Consider the following 24007-nt stretch of genomic DNA (forward strand, 5'->3'; position numbering starts at 1 on the left):
TAAAATAGCTTATGCAATCACTAATCCTACAGGTACGAAGTGCCTGGAAGCAGGTGTGCGGCGTGGCCCCAGCCTGGCCCGGAAGCGGTGAACTTGCCACCAGCTGCCGCATGAGAGGAGCCTCAAAGAGAAGATACAAGGACTCCCTGAAACCACATCTCAGCCTTGGCCATATTGACCAACATAACTGGTCTACTCTGGCCTCCAATTGGGGGTCTGGAGACACACCATCTATAACGCTGCAGATGCTTTTGAGACAAGCACACAGGATCACCCTTGAGGAGAAAAGACAACGCAGAAAGAATCGTGTCTTGCAGAATATACCACCTAAGGAGTCTTTCTGCTGTGCCTTTTGCAACCTGACGTGCCTGTCTCGTATTGGCCTTTTTAGCCACCAGCGCACTTGTAACAAACGTGGGTAGAGCCCTCCCCAAATCTTCGTTCACAAAGCCCAGCCATGATGATGATGAGGTACGATGTATTGTTACTGCTGTTCCCCAATACAAGAGGGGTCTAGAAGCAACATCACTCACTCATGTCATGCCTGGCCCAAAGTGAAGGTAGGTCTCCCCACTCTATACCACAACCAGGAAAACTTGTTGGCCTGTGTCACACTTCTTAGTGTAGTGTGGCCACAGTTTAAAGCCATGAAAAGGTACAGATGTCCCGTAAGGCATAATTCTGCAGATCGCCAATTTAATATTTCCACATTATCTGATGTAAAATGACAGCAGAAGTCAACAAATAAACCAGAAAAAATGAGTTAGCACAAACATTAAAACTGTCTTGATATTTATCATAGAGAAAACTTGGACACCTCTCCCATAACAGTTAACATATCAGGCATTTATTTTCCTAACTTGCTGAGTGAATCTTTCTAATTAATCCTCCAGAGTTTGACTATGGCAGATTTATTTGACTTCCTGATTGATGTCATCCACACAGATAATTTTGTCATCAACAATAATAATAGAAATACGTAATGCAAACTGCAAGGGTCAGTGGGCTTTACATGGTTTACCTTTATATTCTTAAGTTTTAACAGCTCTTGAAATTAACTTTTCAAGATAAAAACATAAGACACAGACTCCAGCATCTTGCTTGGAAAGAAAAGAAATAATAGAGTGTGACTACTGGTATCATTTGGCATTACATGGATTCATCAGGACTAAAACCTACTTGAAGGAAGGTGCTAACCAAACTCTAAAGCTGCAGAGGAGATACAGCTGGAAAGGAAACAAAGAAGACATCTGTATCTATATGTCTCTGGTTAAAAAAATCCATACAAGTACTGATCTCTTTCTGTACAGGTGAGAGTTCTACCTGTGAGCTGAGAAAATCATTTTTCCACAGAATCTCTGACCAACAAATACATAAATAACTACTCCAACTTGGAACAACTTCAGCACTCCCACTTAATACCCCAGAGAACGTGACAGTCTTCCTCACCTTTCACATTGAAAATATGAGCTACAAGACGTCTAAGGAATTTCTGATTATGCCCAGAAGGAGACCTTCTGGCATACAGGAAATACTTCTGCTGCAGAACTCCCATAGTTGCTAATGACAGAGCTAAAGACATCAACATAAAGGCTCTTCAGGCAGCCCATCTCTGGCTATATTTCTGTGTGACCTTGGCAAGGACACAGAGTTCACCACTCCCTGGACTAGCAAAGGTGTCTTCAGAGCACAACATTCTATATAACAGACAACTCAACTGCACTTTTTGCTCTATGCAGAAGGGTAAGTGTTTTACTGACGCAGAAACCAGTGTCATCCTGTGGACCCACATAGTCTGGCTAACCAGCTGACTCCACCATCATCATGGTTGATAGCTACATCTCTGCACAGGTTCTGTCTGACTTAATTCCTAGGCATTCAGCAAAATTCCATTCCTTCTTCTTGTGAGACTGCCAGCTAATTAGTTGGATAATTAATTCTTCAAAAACTTCAAGATGCTATTCCATCTGGGCTTGCCTCTTACCATTTGTTCTGTCTTACCATATATTAACCAGGGCCAAATCCAGCTGCCTTCGGTTGGATCATTCACTAAAATTTCCAGATGAAATATGTTTTCTTGCTAACAACTGTTAAAACAAATAATTTCAGCTATTCGTGAGACAGAAGAAAGCCAATTAAGAATACTTTCTTAGTTGCCCAGCAAATATTGTACTTTGCTCCTCAGAGATTAAACCATGACTTCTCCAGTTTCACATGCAGTATCAAGTTGGCACAGCACTGTTTCACTGTTTAACCCCAGACTGGGAAGAGAAAGAAGATCCCATCACCCACGCAGCAGCTGTATTTCTCCTAGTTCTGAGTTCATGTTGGAGCATGAGGCAGCACAAAGTACATAGTAATGGGGGAATTACAGAACAGAATCACAAAATATTTAGGTTGGAGAAGATCCTTAAGATCATTGAGTCCACCACTAACCACGTCCCTAAGAATGAGACTCACTTCTTAGGCTAGCCAGGCCACAGCTGAAGGTGTGCCATATGCAAGTGCAGTTTAAATAGCTTTCATACAGCCAGTTTAACCAGTAGTTAACTACTAGTTAAAACCCAGAGTTGAGGATACCGGTACAGAGCCCTCAAATTTAAATGATACAAGCAAAAATTAGCTTGAAGCTAAATAGAGTCATCAAAACTTTCTTGGCAGTGTTTATACTGCATGATAATATGTATGCATACAGACTTATTATATATATCCAAATAGTCAATGTTCTTTGCTTCTTGGACAACATGCTGCTTGATATGAAAAGTTCAGTACAAGTGGGACCTCAAATTAAAAAAAAAAAACAAACAACAAACTTTAACTTTTTTTTAATTCATTTTTATAAAAACCTGTGGTTTCAACTGCTACTGTTGTTTTTACCACAATTATGGCAAATGCAGGTATCCGTGCACTTAATTGGATTTGTAAATATTGGAACTTACTTTGGACTACAGGAAGAAACTAAAATCAAAACCCTTCATCCACATGGAAACAATTTGGTTGCCATTTTTCAACACCTGCTGTCAAAGTAACAAGTTTGTTTTTCATTCAAGTACTTAAAATATTTGTTATCACTTTCTGGTTGACATATCTAGAAAATTATACAAATAGCTCCACTTCAGAAACTTACAAATAGTTTTCATCAATTTAAAAAAAACTGCAAATCACCCATAATATCTGCCAATGCATTAGCTTTCAAATAAATACCTGGCTTGGCATCTTCTCTACCACTATTTAGCATCATCCAAAGTTCTGATAGACACTTTTTTTCTAACAGAGCCACTGATTACGTTATTTGTAGTCACAGTGTAATGTCTGCTCTCTTCTTCAAGTTCAAACTGAGCAAACAGTTTCTTGTCATCTGTAATTTCACTTACTATACCCCTGGGTCTCACAGCCTTAAACTGAGATTGCCAGACCATTATACCCACAGCTACAGAAGGTGAGGACCCCTTCCTGCCCTTTTTCCTTGCCAAACTCTTATTTACTTGAAGCAGCTTCTCACTGAAACAAGGTGTACTTAAGATTATGTACTTTGTGTGTTGATGCAACAACAGTATAACTGCTATTTTCTTTTTTCCCTCACAGAAAAATAAATGCTCATTTTAGGAAGAAAATATCGGCCAGAAGAACTGGACATGCAGTGTTATACAGGAACAGTTTGTTATACCAATCTAGGAGTTCCATGATGGCAATTCAAACCTCTGGTCTGTATCAAAGCTGCTCTGTGGCCAAGAGCCACACAAGGCACATGCTGCAGTGAGCCACAGACATCCTTCGGGTCTCTATTTGGCAGCAGGAAAGAGGTGGCTTTTCCTGTGCTCTGTGATGAACTGGTGGTGTGATGTCATTTGGCTCATTTCTACCTACAGCTTGAGACTCAACATCCATCTTCAACATAACTCCACTGGCACAGGGGTCACTCAAACTGTTCAGGGCTGCAGGCACAGTAAGGATGATGGGCACACCACCAAACTTCCTGTGACAGTGCTCTGGACATCACTGTTTCCAAATTAAGTTTTAATTTACTGTTCCATACGAGGGAACAGTATATATGTTGCATACAAAATTACATTGACAAACCAGACTTCTAGGAGCTACTTTGCAATTGTTGGAAAAGTAGCAAGATAAAGGGTCAGTGTCTCTCATTCTTGCCCACAGTAATCAGATGTGGAAGAAGCTCCATGGTAATGAACAGGAACAATTACACGTCAATAGGCAAGTAAAACGCAAGGTGGCAAACCAAACCCAAAACAGTTATAATGCATTTTACTGGTGCAACTGATTATTCTGCTGATGTCTCCCTTACAGGTCCTGCAGCGATCTCCAAAACCAATTACTATATTTCAGATAATATAAAACACAGAAAAGTAGCTTATAAAGCTTCTATAATTGTGAATTTTAGAAGGTGAGAGTATTCATCAGTGACTTTGTGAGTTACAATTACACAGACTTTTTCCAAAAGTCTTTTTTTCCCATATCTTCCAAATTTTGATTCCAGACCACACATGGTACAGAATGACAATTTCAAGGAAAGTTTTATGGAATTGTATTGCAAAGCAGCTTTATGCTATATTCATTTCCCCTACATTATATTTGTAACCTATTTAGATCATGAGTTCCTACAAACATGATTTCAGGCTAAAATGTCTGATACAGTTTGCAATACAGCTGCTTTGCAAGTCTTTAGAAGTGTAGAATGGCTCTGACTTCCTCTGTGCATATTATTTTTTTCTTTTGCAGCTCAATCTATACTGGCATAAAATTTTCAAAGCTCTTCAGCTCTGACTTGCTCCAGCTCTTACCCCATACTTCCATGTGCACAGAGACCACTAAATTATGCAGATACTGGGCATTGCAGGTACCATCAGCTACCTAAGCAATGTATGGCACTAGAGAAATTCTAACCTTATAAGATCTATGTTCCAAAATCATCAGACAGAGCATGAAGAACAGAAGACTGAAGCACCACTTTTCTTCTGTCTAGACTAATGCCACTGCATCACAGTAATGTGTTAGCACAATTGTTTCTGAACAACTGCAAACAATCTACAAGGCTATTATATTTAATTGCTATTTGGATAGTTTATAAATCTACTGTAAACAATAGCAAGGATGCACTCATAATGAACCCATAAGATTAGTTACTAATGTCATGACATAAACCAGGCCATGAACTCAGAGAGTATCACCAACTCCGTGGTAATTCTGATGTTTATGTCCTTGATTTCCAATACATGCTGCAACGTATTGCCCTCTTTTGTTTCAATACACATCAATTACGTTGCCTTTCCAATGATACTGGATCATGACACTCACTAAATTCACACCCTGTCTAATCCCATGACAGCTCACTCATGAGCGCAAACACTGTGCTTTGTATGTTATATAAATAAAATCACATATAATATCTGAACTACAACCTACACAAAAAGCAGCTTAATACATCTTTGTGATTGCACAGAGGATCACAGTAGGGCTGTCTTGCCCCCATGGAGCTGCCTGAAGAACTACCCTGGCTGCAGCACTGTGCAAAATGTCATTGAGAACTGGTCTGCTCAGCCCTTCGGTCTTTGCCTAAGCGATGCATATAACAGAATTATCCATAAACAGTATATGTTCAGGAATTCACACTCCTTGTTACTCATACTTACTGAAAGTAAGTGACTAATGAGCCAGCATGGAAGAGCATGGACAGAAATGCAATTCTTACATGCATAGGTTACTCTTACTGACTTACAATAAAATCATAATCTCTCCTTATCATAAAATCTTTTAAAGTTATCTCTGGTATTTTGAAGGCTCATCTCACACTGATATCAAGTGTTTAATTATGCCCAGACTGATCAATCCGTACCATGCTAAACAGGAAAAATTTCAACCTAGTTACTCCAAAAGAAAAAAAGCAATGTTGGATGAGAGAAATATGTAGGGTAACTGTAAGGGCTCAGTGTCAGAGGAGGAATTTTCTGTTTTCTTTGACAAAATGTAAGGAAGTAGCATCCTAACAGCAAGGACAGAAGTCAAAAGATAGAGAATTCAAAAAGCTGAGCTGTAAAGTCATGTTTACATTTTCTACTATTCTTAGGGTGATAGGCAATCCCAGAGAATTTTGTAAATTGTGCAAATACTGAGATAGACCAGAATGCCTCTAAACACCTTCTACATGAGAAACCCCAGCAGGATTCAATACAAAGCTTCGTCCTTTCACCTACTATTGCTGACCCAGCTCATCTTGTATGATGCATGTGCCTTCATCTCCCCATTGTGCACAGTGTTCAAGTTGTCAATTGTCTTTATAATGGTCCAAAATTTTAGTGTATGACATCTACCTGTAAAGACTCCACAGAGACAGTGCATGCAATGCAAGAAAGACAGTTTGTCCTAAAACATCTCATTAGGAATGTGACAAACAGGAACGAGGAAATATTTTCTAGCTCTTATAACAGCATTTCTGTTCGGAACAGTTCAGAGTCTGGGAAACAACACTTGAAAGCAGGTACTTGCTTTCTTTCCACACAAAACTCTTCCCTTGTATTTCTGTACATGTACTGCAACCTGCCATAAACAATGAAGGAAATCAATGCTTCGTTTTCTCTTAGGTATCAACAGTATACCTGACTTTTTAATCCTTATTCTCCAGGGCTGCCCTGGCCTTGAAGTTGTCAGTGGTTACACACTTCCCACAACTACACATCCACAAACAGTTCTTTGCATTTCACTGTCTGGCTCAGGCTGAGTCAACATGAAAACCTAAGTCACTTTAACACAGTGTAGTAAAAGTTTAATCGGCTCTGGTCCTTCAGCACAAACACAGTGGGGAAGTCATAACCTCATTGCAGGGAAAAAAAAAACACATGCAAGGACATTTATGGGTTGGTGATGATGGAATTTAATGTCTCTTTTTCAAGAAAGACTGGGCTAAAATAAAGAGAAAGAGCCACCAAGAGCACTGAACACAAAGTTGTGTGGTCATAATCTGTCGAGGTTTTTTTTCTTCTCATCACAGTTGTCATGCTTATAAAGATTCAACTGGGAGTCATGACATCATCACCCATGAAGTATATACAAGTTTTACTTTTTGTTTTTTTGGGGGGGTTTGTTTATTAGTTTTGTTTGTGAGGTGGTTTTTGTTTGTTTGTTTTGGAGTCTTTTTTGCTTGTTTTGTTGGGGTTTTCAATAATAACAAGGACTATCTACTCTCTTCTTCCACCTTCTCTGAGGTGGAAAATTTGTCACATCCATCTTTTACACCCATTCTGAGGTGTATCATAGCCTTTTTTTTTAAATATTAAATACGAAGTGACTACATGAGTATACGTTCCATGGACATAATAGAGCCTGCAAAGTTTTTGGGCAGGATTTTTGAGTTATATGAAAATACAGTCCATAATAAAACCTAATCTTTTTCAACTCTGATTTAGCTAAAGGTTCAATCAGGTTTCAACCTCTCTTCTCATTGACTGTGCTTCACAGTTTTTATAGGTAGCTATTTCTAAAGAATTTTAGACTTCTGAAATACAATTTTCATATTTCTGCATTACAGAAAGCCACACATTTTTCACACAAGAAGCACAGCAGTCCTCTTCTATGAGCCATTGGACTTGCAGTTAATATTAGCAAACAGACGGAAGTGTGAATATTCAGATATGCTTTGTTACACACACACATGTTGAACAACATGATAGTCTAGATGAGAGGTGCATATTGCTGTTTTCATTGCTCCCTGAAGGTTGCTGCATGGGAAAGTCCTGAAGACTGTTACTATCAAATGTGTGTCTCTATGTTTGTTTGTATGTGTCTTTGTGGGACTATATATATATATATATACACATCCACATAAGTAAGTATGTGAAAAAAAAATTTGCCCTCTAGCACAATGATGTCCCAAATTTTCAATATATTTGCTTACAAAAGAATTATTGATACAAGACTGGATAGAAAAGCATGTTACCTGTGTGCATGGTTTACATACTAATTCAAATATTAGTTGCATGCTAGATCAGTGATAAGAAACAGATACAATAAGAACCAGGGAAAAGGGAAAGGAAACATCTTTTATCTGCCCTCTCGATTTATTCGCTATAAAGCTGCTGGGCCTTTTACTGTTCTACATGAAAAACAGCAGTAGAGGAATAATGCTCCTATAAAACATGATTTTCTCATTATTACTTCACCTCCTTCAGATACAGCCAAGTAGCTATTCTCACAAAGGGATAACAGTATCTAGTCCTTAATACTCATATTTTTAAGTTGCTTTTGGTAACAGGACATATTCATTGCCTTTCACCAACCAAAATGATGAAGCATCTTCTTTGCTCAACTTAGCCTTGCTTCCATTTATAATACTCCTGCTCTCTAGAGCTCACAAATCTTTTACTGAATATATCCAACCTTGATATGTAAAAATGTATTTTTCCCTGTTTTCCAAAACTGCCTATGTTTTCTGGCTGCATTCTCCATTCTCCTCTTCTGAGATGGGGAAAACTGGTTTCATATTGAGTATCACTTTTGAAATCACAGAACACTCGTTAAATGTTCCTCCAATCTATACTTAAGTGGAGTTGGCACCTGGAAATTAATAACTGAAAATGTAAATTAGTTAAATAGAATATCTTTGGAGAAACTAATTTTTTTTCCTGCAAAGAATACTTTGAATTGAATCATTTAAAAGAAAAAACAAAAAACATTTAGATTTTGTAACCCTAGCTTGACAAATCCAAGAGAAAATGCAATGTGCAGCAGCAGCAAGACAGTTTTACTTAATACTTTTAGGTAACTCTAATTCTTCTTTGGAAAAAAAAATATTGCCCATGCTCACCATGATTCCAATAAAAAGCAGTTTTTGTATAAAAATAAAGCAGCATAAAACTTTTAGTTTTATTAGCACGTATGCTAATAAGTGGCTTTCATATAATTTCATTACAGGATCTGACCATTTAGCACATTTTATCTAACACAAAAAAATACCAGAATGCCATCTTGCAAAATAATACATATTCTGACTTTAGCTGCTGGTCAAAAATTGCCATTAAAACAATCTTTTTGCTTTTTTCTGTAAATATTTCCACTTCTTTGTTCAAATCCTCAGTCTCTGATACAGTAAGTTTCCCAGCTGTAAATTAGAAATGTAATGAAAACATTTGAAAGAGAAAATAAAAAAGTTTTATTAGTCTCCTTAATTTCTCACTGCCTTCACAAAGATATGACTTCAGCATTTGCTAGAGTTATGGACAAATCCCTTAAAGACTCAAGTGAGTGGGCAACGCTAAACCATACATGTCCCCTTTCTTCATAAAAACATCCTCACCAAGACAAAGGGTCTCCAAATATGCTTTGAAGTTCTGTAAGGAATCTCTCATATATTTTAAACAAGAATTCATACCTGAGGTTAATGTCATATTGAAGTATTCTTGTTTATTTCTGGTTTACAGAATAAATTCAAGCAGAGATTTTCCTCTAAGTTTTAACTGCCATTTGCCTCATTAGCATAATCATTAGAAGGAATGATGAAATAAATCCTTGACATTTCCATATGTGATTTTAAGTTACTCGTCTAAAGTAGAGTAAGTCAAAAGAGCAGAAGACTTTGCAAATAAAAACAGCAGAAGAAATATATTTATTTAGGACTGGCTTCATTAGCATTAATTAAGCATCTACTTCATTTGCATATGCAAGTGTTTTTGCCAGGAGGGGGTGCCAAGTACCCACAGCACTAATTACGCAAAAAGAAAACAACTGGCAAACATTTTACAGAAAGGTAAATTACCGATTTTTATAGCAGTTGTACTTTGCACCTTGATAGGCCAAATAGTAAATGAAGCTTTCAGCAACTAATGTCTGCTAAAGCATGTGTTGAGCAAGGTATGTGTGTAGTATAGTCCTGACAATTCCTCAGTCACTAAAATCTGTCTAGTGCTTATCTGGGTACTTGGAAAATAATGTAACATCAATGAACTTTGCTTCTGCAGTATTTCTGTTATCTAAAATGATCTTTGAAAAATATTGAAATAAACCTAAAATTTGGACAAGGAGAAGGCATTTGAAAGGTAATGATATGTTAATACAGAAATTCAACAATCCAATAGAGATTTGCATTTTTATGGGGCAACAGGTATTGATAGGGGCGTGATGGGCACCTCCAAAGATGACAACCAGGATAAAGATGACTGATCACAAAGGCAAAGGGTAGAGAGTTCTTGAACTGGTGTATTTATTAAGAGCAATTAAAGTAGATTTTACTCTGTTTTATTTTTGAGTTTCTGTTTGTATGCTTGTTTTTAGCTAGTTTTGATACAAGATAAGGTCCTTTTTCACTGGATTCTTTTTTCATTTTTTATTTAAAAGCTTCAGCTTCTAAGCCCTATTTTCAGTGAGTAACCTGCTCAAATTGTTTGTTGTTTTTTTTTTTTTGAACAAGAGGACAAATTCTTGTTTTCTGATATTTAAAGTACTTTCTGAAAATTGATGAGAGTGTCCTGAATGCACAATTCAGCTACAGTCAACAGACTGATCTTTGTGTATATAGGGTAATAGGTAATTCTAAACAATTACAAAAAAAAAACCATAGTAAAAGCTCATCTTCAGTCCAACCATTTCATAATGCTAAGTTTTGTTGATAGCATCAAATTATGACACAGCAAGGTGTCAAACTCCTACAAAATATTTTAATAATATTTTAATAATATTTTAATAATATTTTAATATTTTCTTGACTTCTGCTTTGTTAAAATATATATTTATTTATGCATAGACATTCATATGCAAGCCAACAGATCATTACTTATGCTGATCCAACCAAACGTAAAATCAAGCTCCCTTCAAAAACACTCTATATATCAAAAGAAAAATGAGCTCAATGCAATAATAACATAAAATACCTGTTATAAATACAAAGGCAAAGTGACTTGCATAGATATATGTTCATAAAATGAAGTGAAATAGAGTGAAGTATTTTATACAAAATACACAACATGTACCACCACCCAGGCAGAAAAACCTTGACGCAAAACTGTTATGAAAAAGCTACATCAAACTGAACAACTTCTACCCAAGGCTTCACCAGGATCTACTTGAAGTGGCCGACCTGATAACTGACCAGGAGAACTGTCTGTATCACAAGAAGCACTGCAGAGGAGCACTACAGCTTAAATACAACACTGCATACACTGGAGACCAGACATCTCCAGTCTGAATTTTTATATTCAGGCTCCTGCTGAGATACATCCCCATAGACAGATCCAGACAGATACAAACCAGCTCCAGCACAAACACGTGAAAGCCTTTGCTACAAACTATCAGAGAAGATAGGAGCAAAGATGGGAGAACACTGGATAAAAATTGGGTATTTGAACAACAGAGGTCCTTTAAAAAACCCAAAGCATTCTCCTCAGTAAAGCCTTCCCACCAAGTAGGTAATATCTCCTTCTCAGAAACATGCAATGAGGTCTCTAATCAATAAACTGGAGGCAGAAAAATGTTGATGAAACCAATTAGGTCTCTAGTTGTGCTATTTTGTCTTCCCTGGAAATACTTAATGCTGTAGTGATGGATTCTACAGAGGTGAGGTAAAGAGATAATCAACTGATGTCTTTCACAATTTTAATCAAACATGAGTAATGTTAAGCAAATACATAAACATCTCTGTAACGTACTAAGAGACAGAAATGGTATTTTAGATCTGGCACAGTTCTAACACAGTTAAAAGACATCAATTTAAAGAGTGCGACCTTGAAAACAGTTCTCAAAAGTAAGTGTTATGTGACCTTAAAATACATTAATTCGTTAGATAAAAGTTTCTTCTCCCCAACGGCAAACATTTTCAATTTCACCACCAAAATGTCATGACTCAAACAGCAGATGTTTCTCTGAGCTTTTCTTTTAATCTTTAAAAAATTCTCTACTCTAGGTAAATAGCAAGAAACTGAAATAACTTGCAAACACTGTGGTACCTTCAAAACAACGGTATTGCAGCCCAGTCACCTGGTATCTGACATAAACCTAACCCTGTTGTTCTTCACTAGGTACAAGTGACCTGCTGTCCCATTAGACAACCCTAGAAATTATCCATAACAGTAAACTTAGACTGATGCATGTTTTCCACAAGGAGGTAAAGTCTTGCTGTATACTAGATTTCACTGCAGCCATATTCCCTCCTCTGTGCAATAAGCAGTTCCTGGCTTCATAGAAATTTTCCTTCTCAAAGATTTCTATTTTTTTTCTCTTTATCTTCTTATGTTATCTATTTGAACCTCTTGACTATTCTCCCTCATTTGAAGCACTCAGGATTCCTGTGTAGGCTGCACTGTTACTTAGGTCCCCTGCAGAACAAAGGACTGGAAATGTCTTATTTTACACTATAGCTTATTTATTGAAAATAGTTATGTCCAAGTCCATGTGTTATCTCCCATACTTTGGATTTAATGCAGGACCTTTTAAATAGTTATAGTGTATAGTTAAGGTCTGTGGCTCAGTCAAACATTATCTGTGCCTTGTGTTTTACGTTTTGTGCTAATTTTGCTGACCTGTCATGGTTTTAGTATTGCTATTCATTTCTGCACCGCACCTGGATGGATGCTATTCCCCTTCATTTTAGAGATTTACATACATTTTGTTTATGAGATGGCCACATGGTATGTGCCATGGGTCTTTCTAAATGAAATTGTTGTATATAAAGTTAATTTGTTCTCCACTTGTTCTTCAACTGAAATAAATGTCTCTTGGAGATTACCCGGGTATCTACTATTGTATACATCATAATTATTTTGTTTAGAGAAAGTATTTCACTGCTTGTTTTACTCATGAATTATTTCTATTTTTCTATTATACAGAAAAGACACATAAGTATTGTTCAGGAAGGTAAACCATAGTGTGTTTGGCAACGTGGATCCATGAGACTGCATCTTTGTGTGCACCCAGATATGTGTCATCAATAGCCACTGATGCATTACTATGATTTAGGGCTCTCCTTTCACAACTTCCTCTGCACTCTGTTTCACTGCTGGGTGCTTCCTGTACTATTTTACTCAAAACTCACTGATACAGTGTTTGTTCTAATGACAAATTTTATAACTGAGAACCATTATGGCAACGTGTCCTCAGTTGCACATCTTTTCTCTACCTAAGCTATTCTGCTGGAATGATTTCTCTGTCCTGGTTCTCTTAGAGGCAGATGTTCCTTTAGACAGGAGCAACATTATTCACAACAGTCTTTATTCATTCATGCTCCTGCTACATTTTTGGCTTGTTGCTGAAGTGGGAGGGTAATGCAGCAAGGCATTTCTGTCTCTTTATAGACCTCCTTTTACCACATGAGCAGCTTCAAGAGGATATCCTCCTTATTGGTAACTTTTATGGGAGTGACCTTCAGTAGACTGCAATTGCAGGTGTACATCTATGTGACGACACTTGATGTCATTCAGAGTGCACAGAAGATTTTGTGTTTAAAGTTATTATTTCCTAATTCTGCAGACCATATGGCACCATAAAGCCCACAGTGGAGCAGATATTTTTAAAGCATGACATTAACTTTACTAGGGACATTAACAAAGATGAGGAATGTTATTCTCACTCACGAATAAATTATGCCAACATTTTCAAATTTAGATGATTAAGGTTGTACCTAAAATGATCATCTATTTTTTTGCAGTTCTGGGACATAATAGGAGTCCACCTGTCTGAAAGTATCCATACACATTTACAGAATGATATTTTAGGTAAAACTCATAAAGACAGCATTATTCTGATTTGTTATTTTTCTGAAGTTTATAATTAGTAAGTCTGACCCTGTTCTTAAGATACATCTCAGGAAAAGAAAAAAATAATTTTTCAGTAATCATTGCATGTAATTTTAGTTTTACTTTAGATTACTGATCAGAGGTACAGCACAGACAAATCTTATGAACTGCAATTTAATTAAAATATTTTCTACATCTGTTCAGTTTTGCAAATGTTTCTCCCTTCTGCTACAACCTACACAGTTCACCACATTACATAATGCTGCCTGGTAAATAACCTATGTATTTATTACCATTAATCCTGTCACCATGCTCTCATAACTAATAAATTAATGTGGCTAATTATTAAAACATACCAAACATGCTTCCAATTACTTTTTACCACCTTCCTCCACTTGCTTAATGCAATACATTTCAAGCAGAAACATTTTTTCCTTTCTAATCATCTTGATGAATGATATAAGCAACAGGGTACATTCTCTAGACATTCAACTTAAAGCCTCTCTGCACGAACAGCTCAGATGTGCAAGGAAGCCCCCGGGTCACACCTGTGGGCATTAAGGATGTTATCAGAACACTGTAACAAGAATTATCTGAATTTCTTATCCAGAGAGTTGAAGCTTTAAAAGTCTCTTGCCTTCAACTACCAACAGAGGTCAGTTTAAAATTATTGTTGTTTTAAAAATACAGTTTTTTTCTTCTTATATTGACTTTGGTCATGATGATCATGGATGATTTCTGTTCATAAAAAAATTATAAAACTTCTGGAAGAAAACAATATATGAAACATAGCATCTCTGGTTTTTATTATTATGAATTCAGTGTAGCACAACCGACCTTGGCAGTAATTTTCATACTGAAATGAAAACATCACTTTTCACTGAATCCATCACATCCACTTTTGGATGTCAAGCTTTTGCTTTTGCCCACAGTTTTTTGATCTTGCGCTTGAAAGAAAACTTCTCTTCACCTTTTACTTTCTTTGTCACATAGGAGTAGCCATAAAGACGGTTATTCTGAAAATCGCTTGAGTGCATATTTAGATGAAGGTATGATTCTTTCAGCAATTATAGAGCTTGCTTATTGAGTTCAGACTGGAAAAGCACATTTTTAAAACAAACAAACAAACAAATAAATAAATAAATAGATTTCCTTACACCTGTAACAGGAACATAGTAGCACCATACAGAAATACATAACAAAACTCATCTTGAGGCTTTTAATTTTGTTTTTACCTCAGTCTGTCTGGAGTTAATACATTTTTAATGACTGTGCTTACCAGTTGCTGTCCGTGAATGCCCCAGGCTGCATACTGTAAAACTGAATCCTCTACTTCTGGAGGGTTTAACTCCCAAACTTCCCTTGAAAAAATGGAAACGTTTTTAGTTGAACACACTGGCATCACCCAATGTACAGAACCACTGACATGACATCATGTTGAAAAAACAATGTGACCTACCTTGTGTGTATGTTATAAATCACATATGAAGCTGTATAAGAATAATGGAAAACCTGTGGGGGGAAAAAAAAAGGTCAAGAATTACAAGACTAAATACTGGATTAAATACAGACTAGCATTATGACAGTCACACTCTTTCAATCCCTGTAAACACCAATACCTTTATTACTGAAAGAATGTTTCTACTGAATTAATTATATCCAATAGACCTGAAACATGCTGTAGGAAGGACACACATACTCTCAGTTAATTTAACCAGACACCTGATCAGTACAACAACTGCACAGAAAATGTCCCAGTCAAAAAAATTTGCATCCTTTTTAAAAAATAAAACCCAATTCAAATCAAACAAAACGCTCCAAGAAAACAAAGCACTTTTTACTGTATTTTTTCATCAAGTTGTGGTCAAAATAACTGCACAGGCATCACAGTTATTTTACTTGAAATGCAGAGAGATATAGGGTCATATGGTGTTTTCCTGACCACCTGCTATAAACAGTCTGAATGACCTTTTGGGCTGTGGCTCACAGAACAGAAAAAACATGTACTTAGTGGGACTCTGCTGTGGCTTTCCTTAATGTGTTTTGGTTTGATTTTGACCATCTGTCTTTGATTTTCAGGGAAGGTTTGTTTTATCTGAGATTTTTTTTTGTATGCAACATTTTAGGTAAAGCAAAGAGGTATTTGTCAGTAAACCTTCCTCATTCAACAGCAAGTTATCAGTGACTTCTGGATTCAAAAACTCTAGGATTCTCTGAATGGGAGAGAAAAGCAAATCTAATGTACAGCCTTATTCTGCTGTCTTTATTTGTTGAAAATTTTGCTGACTAAAATCAAAAGAATTGCCATTTAAGTGCAAAATATCAAGGCCTGAGGTATGCGGACCCAGAAGATCTGTGGTAGGGAACAGCATGTTATAGTGTATAATGTGATGGACCATCACACCAAAGGGCTGAAATCAAAGCAAACTATTATACATCTCTAAAGTCAAACATTAGTCTACATATATATAGTGAGTAACAGACATTTTGCTGTCTTGCAGGCTTGGGTGATTGCTTTTAACCTAGCTAATTTCTTCAGCTCTCTATCTTGCATTATGAAAATAGCATAATTCCAAATAATAATTAGTTTTATTATCAACTGAAATTACTTCGTGGTCTTAGAATATAAAATATATTTGTGAATAATTATTACTGTACTAAGAAAAGCTCTTTTTCATGCAAACTTCTGTCAGAAAGAAACACTGGACTACATCCACTAGACTTCAGCTTCATATCTATGGTTACAGTATCTCTATTGGCACATGAAGGACTTATTTCTGGACAGTGCCAGGCTATTTCCAGTTAGATGTGAACAGATACAGCTGTAAAGCTGAAGCCTTGACCTAGAAGATAAATGTGTTGGGAACTCTTTAGCTTACATTATCTGCACCAGGAATCTTTCAGTATCTCCTTCAAAGAGAATACGCAAAGGAGGATCCTACATGAACAGAGCCATCAGAATTTGCCACTATGTCACATGAGAGGGTTTCAGAGGTTGTTACTTTGTCTCGAGGCCATTCAGTAACAGAGCCATCTGAAACATCTTTGCACTGAATCTGTTGCCATTATTAGTTCCCTGTCAACATATGTCAAGAATTTAGTACGCCATAAATCCTTGCTGTCTGATGCTGCAAGAAGCCCACAAAGGTCTCTAAGATTAGTAATAGTACTTTGTGCAACTATAGAATTTCCCTTCTGTAAAATTTCCCCTTGAGACAAAAAAAAATTCCATTTTCCAAATCTATTGTGATTAACATCAAAACTGTTGCTTCAGTAAGAAGAATCACATATACATTAGTAATTATGCCCCAAATCTTTTTTAAATATTTTGTGTTACAGCTTATGGGAAAGCATTTGGTCAGGTAAGGTACCAGCCTCCTCTGAGAGATGTGACTAAAGCAGAGACAAATTGTTAAACCGTGGTGCTTTCTACACTGCCAGAGGTTACCCAGAGGGGCACTTGCCAGCAGCTGTAAAAGTGGACAGTCTCATACTGCCAGTTACAAAGAATAGGAATGGATCTCTTGCCCTTCCAGGAAAAGGGAAAAGTATATCAGAGATAATGTGTGGAGGGCTGATAATTATGTAGAATACAAATATTTAAGAGGTAAATTATTGGACAGAATATATTTCAACAAGAAATGCAAAACTAATAAGTCATTCTGACAGCTTTAACAGAAAATATGCTGTAACAACAACAACAACACTGCTTCATATTTCACGTGGAAACTCTCCTCTTGCCTTGTGGTGAAATTTTTGTCTCAACCTTTATGTAAAAATATTAATATCTGTGTTAAAAGTTGAATGAGCTCCACAACAAGTGGAGACCAACACTACAATGCAGTCACTTTGAGACAGGATGCCAACATTTTTCTCAAATTACTCATGTTTTAGTTCTTAACAGGAACACCATGTAGAAATTACAAGTAAAAAGTTTCCTAATTCGTCCTGCTTGCAGTAGCCACATACTGAAACACAATCATTACAGAAATTAAATCAATAAAAAAGGACGTAGAAAATCTTTCTTTTCCAAGTCTGGCTTTTATGGTAAGTGCTTAGGAAGCTCTCATAGTTTTGTATAAAGGTTTACCTGCTTGGCTTCCTCTTGAGCAGATCAATGTGGGTTTGGCTGGGACCAAAACTCTCCTGATCCCTAACATACAACACCTGACATCACACAAGAGGAACCCAGCTGAAGACACCGCATGTGACTAATCACAGGGAGGAGTATCAGCAACCGTCAAAACACCAGGATCAAACCTTCCACATGGCCACCAGCTGTGTCCTCTTTGGAAGATGCTTGGGGGATTTTGTCCTGCAACTCTTGTTTTGTGGGATGTGCACTAATCAGAAAAAAATCTGACAATTTATACAAATAAACAGACTAATGCTCGCACAGCTAAAGCTCAGGCAGCACTGACCCCACTCATGATGTATTTAAAGTGAAGGCTGGTTATTGTGTTATATTCAAATCCAAAGTGCTGTCATTCCTATTCCAAAACGTTTTCAAACACTTTCTTGCACTCCATGTCTTCTAACTGGGGTGCTATCAAAAGACTGAACTATGGCTAATATTTAAACATGGACAGTAAATTACTCCAATTGACTTAAAAAAAGGGACATACTGTGAAACTGAGGAATAGGGAGAAAGGTTGTAGTGAAAAATACTCATCTTCTAGGTACAAAGAGGAGAATCAATTAATGAATATGGACACACAGAACATCTCTAAGAAGTGAAGCAGTATAGGAGAGCAAACCCTTTTAAAATATTAAATGCATTACAGTAATTTCTGCACTGTCGTATCAGTTGAGGAAAGAGAACACAGGAAAATGTCCTGGTATAATTTATTAAAATAATAATACATGTTAAGGTTGGACACTGTGAAGAGCCTTAACTTCACAAGTGGCATGTGTGATTGATAGGGTTCAGGTCTTTCTAGCAAGCAAATAACTTGCCTGTTTCCATTATGATAAGCTGGAAAACATTCCCTGCAACGTTACAAACTGTGAAAATGGCTTTTATTATCAAACACACAGTATACCTCCCCCCCAATATAATTCATTTAATATTTCTTTTGACACAGAATGCAACAGCTAAAAACTATTGCAAAATGAATATTTCTTCAGAATTCAGTCTTTCATCAATTTATAAACTGATGACAAGTTTTCATCTGATGCTATTCAACACTGAGTCATCTGCATTTGTGTATGAAAAAATAAAATTAGAGAACTCTATTACAAAGGACCTAAAATGAAAAGGTGAGAGAAGTATTTCAAGACAAATTGCTCCAGTCAAAGCTTATAGAAATAACAATCCATTACTGAGCTAACAGCCAACAATAAAAAAAAGCCACACTCATCAATCACGATCTGAACTTTTAGATGACACATTGTTTTTGGTTTCATATGTCTTTTAATTTTTACCTTTCAAGGAATTACTTTTTCTTTCTAAGGTTTCTAAAAATCAAACACTGACATGGAACTCAATGCATAGCCCAATAGGATGCAGGAAAACAATGTGCCCTATACACTCAGCCAAATATACTTTACTATTTCTGCAATATATTCCAGAAAATATCCAGTTCACTGTCCTTGGGTAATTTGGAAAACATCCCTCAGCAGAATAGCATTTTTTTCTAAAAAGCTGCCAAGAAAACCTCACTAGCACTATATTTACAGGATGATGAGGGCCCTCAGCTCCAGGGAAATGGAGGGGAGCTGATGACATTATAACCTCGCTGTGTTGTTTTCACAAAATGCTTGGGCAAGCCAAACACTTTGATGCATCCTTTACCTATTTCCTACATTATAAACCAATTATGTTCTTTCATGTGTTATTTACTTAGAGCAATAATGATGCCTCCTTGCTGGCACAGCCTTTTTCAAGGTAGCGAAGTGACTGTCCTATATTTTTGTTTTTACCCATACAGACACTCGTAATCTGAACTCATCTCTGTGGTTCTCAGTGCTGCTAGACTCTGCAAATTCTCCTCTCAGGTTCCAGTAAGACTTCTCACAGGCCATGAAAGCACTCAGTCCGATCAAGAACAATAAGAAGTGAGAGTATATGAAATACAATGAAAATGTCACCACTCACAGTAATACTTCCAGTTATTCCAAAGTTTGCCAGCCAAATAAGGTATATGTCTTACACATAATGGTAGATACACATTTATTTGTATTGTACATAGCAGATAAAAAAGAGACTCTTTAAAAGCCAGGCCCCTCCCATTAATTAAAAAAAAAATAAAAAAGCAGCAGAAAATCATTAAGTAACTGAAATTGCAGTGTAAGCCATCATACCCATCCCACTTATCTCCAAACACATACACTGACTTGGAAAGAGAAGCAGTCTCTCAGATAAGGTTCAAAACCATGCACATTTCTTTGATTCATCAGTGAGGTATCAGACCTTTTTCGGGTTAATTTACACTTCTGATCAGATGAAAAACAAAATCCAGTATTTTAAGAGTCTACAGTCTGAATGAAAAATGGTTATATTCTTAAAGAATTTAATCAGAATTAAAACCAGAATAATTAACTTTAGCTGTGTAAAGTTTTAACTGGTGCAATATATGAATGCCTCCCAAACAGTATTACTCATAAAAAGAGAAAGATCAAAAAAACACTTTTATTGCTTCACAGGCACAAGTCAGTTATTAGGCAGTTCAAAGCTGTGAGAGAACCCAACCTGGAAAAGGTTTTGTGTGCCTGAAAGCTTTTCTTTTTTTTTTTCCAGCTACATCAGTTGGTCTAATAAAAGATATTACCTCTTCCCACAAATCTTCTCTCATTTATCTCTTCAGGCCACCACATCTATAAAAACGTTATTAAGAAACAAACATTCCTAATCCCAGCTGAAAAAAAGGACTACCTAAAACTAAAAGTAATCTTTCCTAATCAATAACCTGCATTACAGTACCTATCACAAAATGCATGTGAATCAAGAAATCAAGGGACAGGACACATTGAAGCAGGGAAGTAAACAGGAATACATCTTGCCAAGGACACTCACTTCTTCATTCTCTGTGGCCCTTCTCACTTTTGATGATCTTTCATAACACATAAGTGAAAAAGTCTGGCCTGTTTTCAAACTGCCTTGGTGTGTTTCAGTCACAGGAACTACTGGCTGTTGTACACAGTTTGAAGTACAGCAACACAAGTGGGATTTTGCTTTCATCCTCTTTTCTACAAGTAAATTAAGCATTTGAGGAATTACTGAAAAATCTACTTATGCTCAAAGGCAAACCAAAAGCCTTTGCCTTGGTAAAGTGATTAGAAGGCCAAGATAAAAGGTAACCAATTATCCATCTATCATTCGTGCAACAAAGTACACCCACACAATACACAGAATCTTATTCAAAGCTCCAAGATCAAATCTTTAACAAACCTTCACCATGGACTCAAAAATACAATTTAGAAATAGAAATATAAACATATATTGCTTCCCATTTTGCCTTTGGGATAAAAATGCCTTGGAATAAAAATGGAGCCTGCAGAACATGACGTGAACTACAAATAATAAGCAAGTACCAGATACAGAGTGGAGAGAATACAAGGGGAACATAATGAAATACAGATGCACAGGATGGTTACGGAGACCTTTTGAAGGGATTACTGAAGTTAATACAGTGTGCCTGTGGCAAAGTCACATCCAAAGCAAGTGACACAGCAGGAAACATGAGACTGTGTTAATGACTTTGGGTAAGTCTATCCCACAGGTGCCCAAACCCCTCTAACTCCCATGAATAAACCCCAGGTAACTGGGGAAAATGCAGGGCTGAGCCAGTTGTGCATGAGTTCACAGTACAGGGCTTTGGCACGGCTTCTCACAAATGATACTGCGTTGGCCCAGCTAAAGCATTTTCAAACCACAGTTAGTATCTACACACAGTGTGACAACATTAAGATTAAAAGGAGGTTGGCTCTATAAACATATTCTCTTGTATGGCAGAGATCTGACTTTTGTTACTTAAATTTCACCTAGCGTGAAATGAGCCAGCCAAAAAAAATATTATTTTTTTCTTAATATTTTAAAAATGTTGAGTTAATATATATTCAAGTTCACCCCTATACAAAATCATAGCCTATATAAATTATAAAAAATTATACAAAGTCTATGCATATTAGTTATATAAATTATGCAAAGTATTATCTAAATTATTTCTCCTCTAGTTAGTGATATAATACTATGAGTTTTGCTTGTATATACTGGTGTAATTCAGATTTCTAGTAATAAAAATGATAAAAGGCTTTGAGCAGGTCTTTAATGTCATATACAAACTCCTTATTCTGCTACACATTTGGAGAACACCACGTTATTTGTGGTGAAACTTCATTCTTTGTAGTAGCCTACTGAAAGCAAACCAGTTACAGAAGGAGAGTGCTGGTCTTTGCTTTATCCCATCAGGATTCCAAACAGCAACTTCTTGCTCTCCAAAAAAACAGATTAACATTCACACAACCAACTTCTATTCCTCATTTCCTTTTTATTAGCTATAAGACACGTGACCTTGCCAGGACTCCAGTGCAAAGAGAACGGAAGCAGTATCTGATGTCCTGATCACAAAACAATAAAAAAGATATATTCCTTTCCCCCCTTTTATTGCAAAATGTGTGACACCCCGTTAGTAAAATCTGCAAGGGAGTTAATAAGACTAAATTAGTAGCAGCATGACAACTGCCAAAGGCAAAGTAGAGCTGCTGGATGAACCTTCCATCCATTTTGCAATTTATGTGCTAAATAAATTCATAATATTAATGGTATCAATACCATTATGGTGAAATCCAACTTTCACTAAAACTCTTATCATTCAGTTCAAATGTTCCCCCTTTGCTTGTCCAGTCTGACTCCATGTGCTCTCCAGCATAGGAACTGCTTCTAAATGACAAACAACTAAATAAAGCACAGTCAAGGTGGAGTTTCATGTAATTGGTTGGTTGAGAGGGTAAAAAGTGAAGAGAGAGCTCTGCAGCACTAAATTCTGAGCCACAGAGACACATGAAACCACTGTATAACACATATATTATAAGTGAAAAGTTTGAATAAAACACATAGTATACCAGTAAGGGACAGGCTTTGCATATTTAGGAAAATAACATTGGTTGAAGATTGGAATTCTGTTGATTTTATGCCCTGGCAACAAACACAGTAAAACCTCAGACTGTGCATTGATACCAAAGTTCAAGTCACTTTGGGATATGCACCAGAAATGATTCACACTCTGCATCAGTAAAGTGGTACCTTTTGGTCCTGGGAGCTGTAGTTTTTGACTGTTACTTTCCTGGTATTAGATTCAATAAAAATTTAACCATATGTGTTAATGACTGATTATTATGCTGATTTTATCTGGAGTAGAGAGAGGCACAGAATTTAAATCCACGAATTGTGGATTTTCATCCAGTAAATCTTTTCAGTTTACCCTAATTTTAAACTGCAGTTAATGACACATTAATTTGTAATTCATACAGCTAGAAAGGACTGCTATGACCATGGTGTCTGATCTACAACTGAAACAAAGTTTATAAGACTTCTCATTTTGAATAGTATGGTATAATGTGTTCTTCATCTGGTTTCAGAGTAAACTCTAGGAAACAATCAACTAAAGAGTCTATAATAATACGAATTATGAATTTCCACCCACTTTCAAATCCTATTATTCCTACCCAATTCTAGAAGCTAAAAAAATAGAGGTAAATTTTGCCACTATCGATGTCTAAATCTCTGTGTAGTTGTGCACAATTTTTGCCTTTACAGGTTGAATATCTTGTTTCTGAGAACTCTGTATCTAATTGTAGAGTTAATCTAAGATTGAGCTTGACGCATTTGAGCACTAAAGTTAAATGACAAGGTTATAACTTTGAAAAGCATCGTATTTATTTGTTTCAATCAACATCAATTACTTGCCATGATTGATAAGAACCACTGCATATCATTGGTAATAATTTATGGTTAGCATTAATACTTTGGGGTATGAAATATTGCCAGCCATAACAACTATATGCTGCCAAACCAAAATAAATATAAAAGCGAGAGATTTCTTGACACATAATTTATCTATAAGAAAAAAGTCTGTCAAGGAAGCCTAAACAAAAAAGGTATCTCTAGGAAATCTGTTAAAGTTTCAACTGTTCACATAATTTTTCAATAAGATTAATTATCTCAAGAAAAAGACATCCACTGCAGAATGCAAATTAATTCACAATCAATTAAACTCAGTTCATCTAACCAATAGTAACGTGATACAAACGTCAGTTCAGAATAAATGCAGAAA

General features: G+C 36.4%; 1 protein-coding gene across 1 annotated transcript in view; it reads right to left on the minus strand.

Moving 5' to 3' along the window:
- The window catches only part of DPP10 (dipeptidyl peptidase like 10), a 213796-nt gene that overhangs the window by 52791 nt on the left and 136998 nt on the right, over positions 1-24007 (minus strand). Inside the window, exons 5-6 of the mRNA XM_027637169.1 lie at positions 15193-15245; positions 15013-15094 (exon numbers count right to left, since the gene is read on the minus strand). Coding sequence (XP_027492970.1) covers positions 15013-15094; positions 15193-15245 — 135 coding nt within the window. The remainder of the gene's footprint in view (positions 1-15012; positions 15095-15192; positions 15246-24007) is intronic.

The sequence above is a fragment of the Corapipo altera genome, unplaced genomic scaffold, assembly GCF_003945725.1.
Source record: "Corapipo altera isolate COAL_440 unplaced genomic scaffold, ASM394572v1 45, whole genome shotgun sequence".
Lineage (NCBI taxonomy): Eukaryota > Metazoa > Chordata > Aves > Passeriformes > Pipridae > Corapipo > Corapipo altera.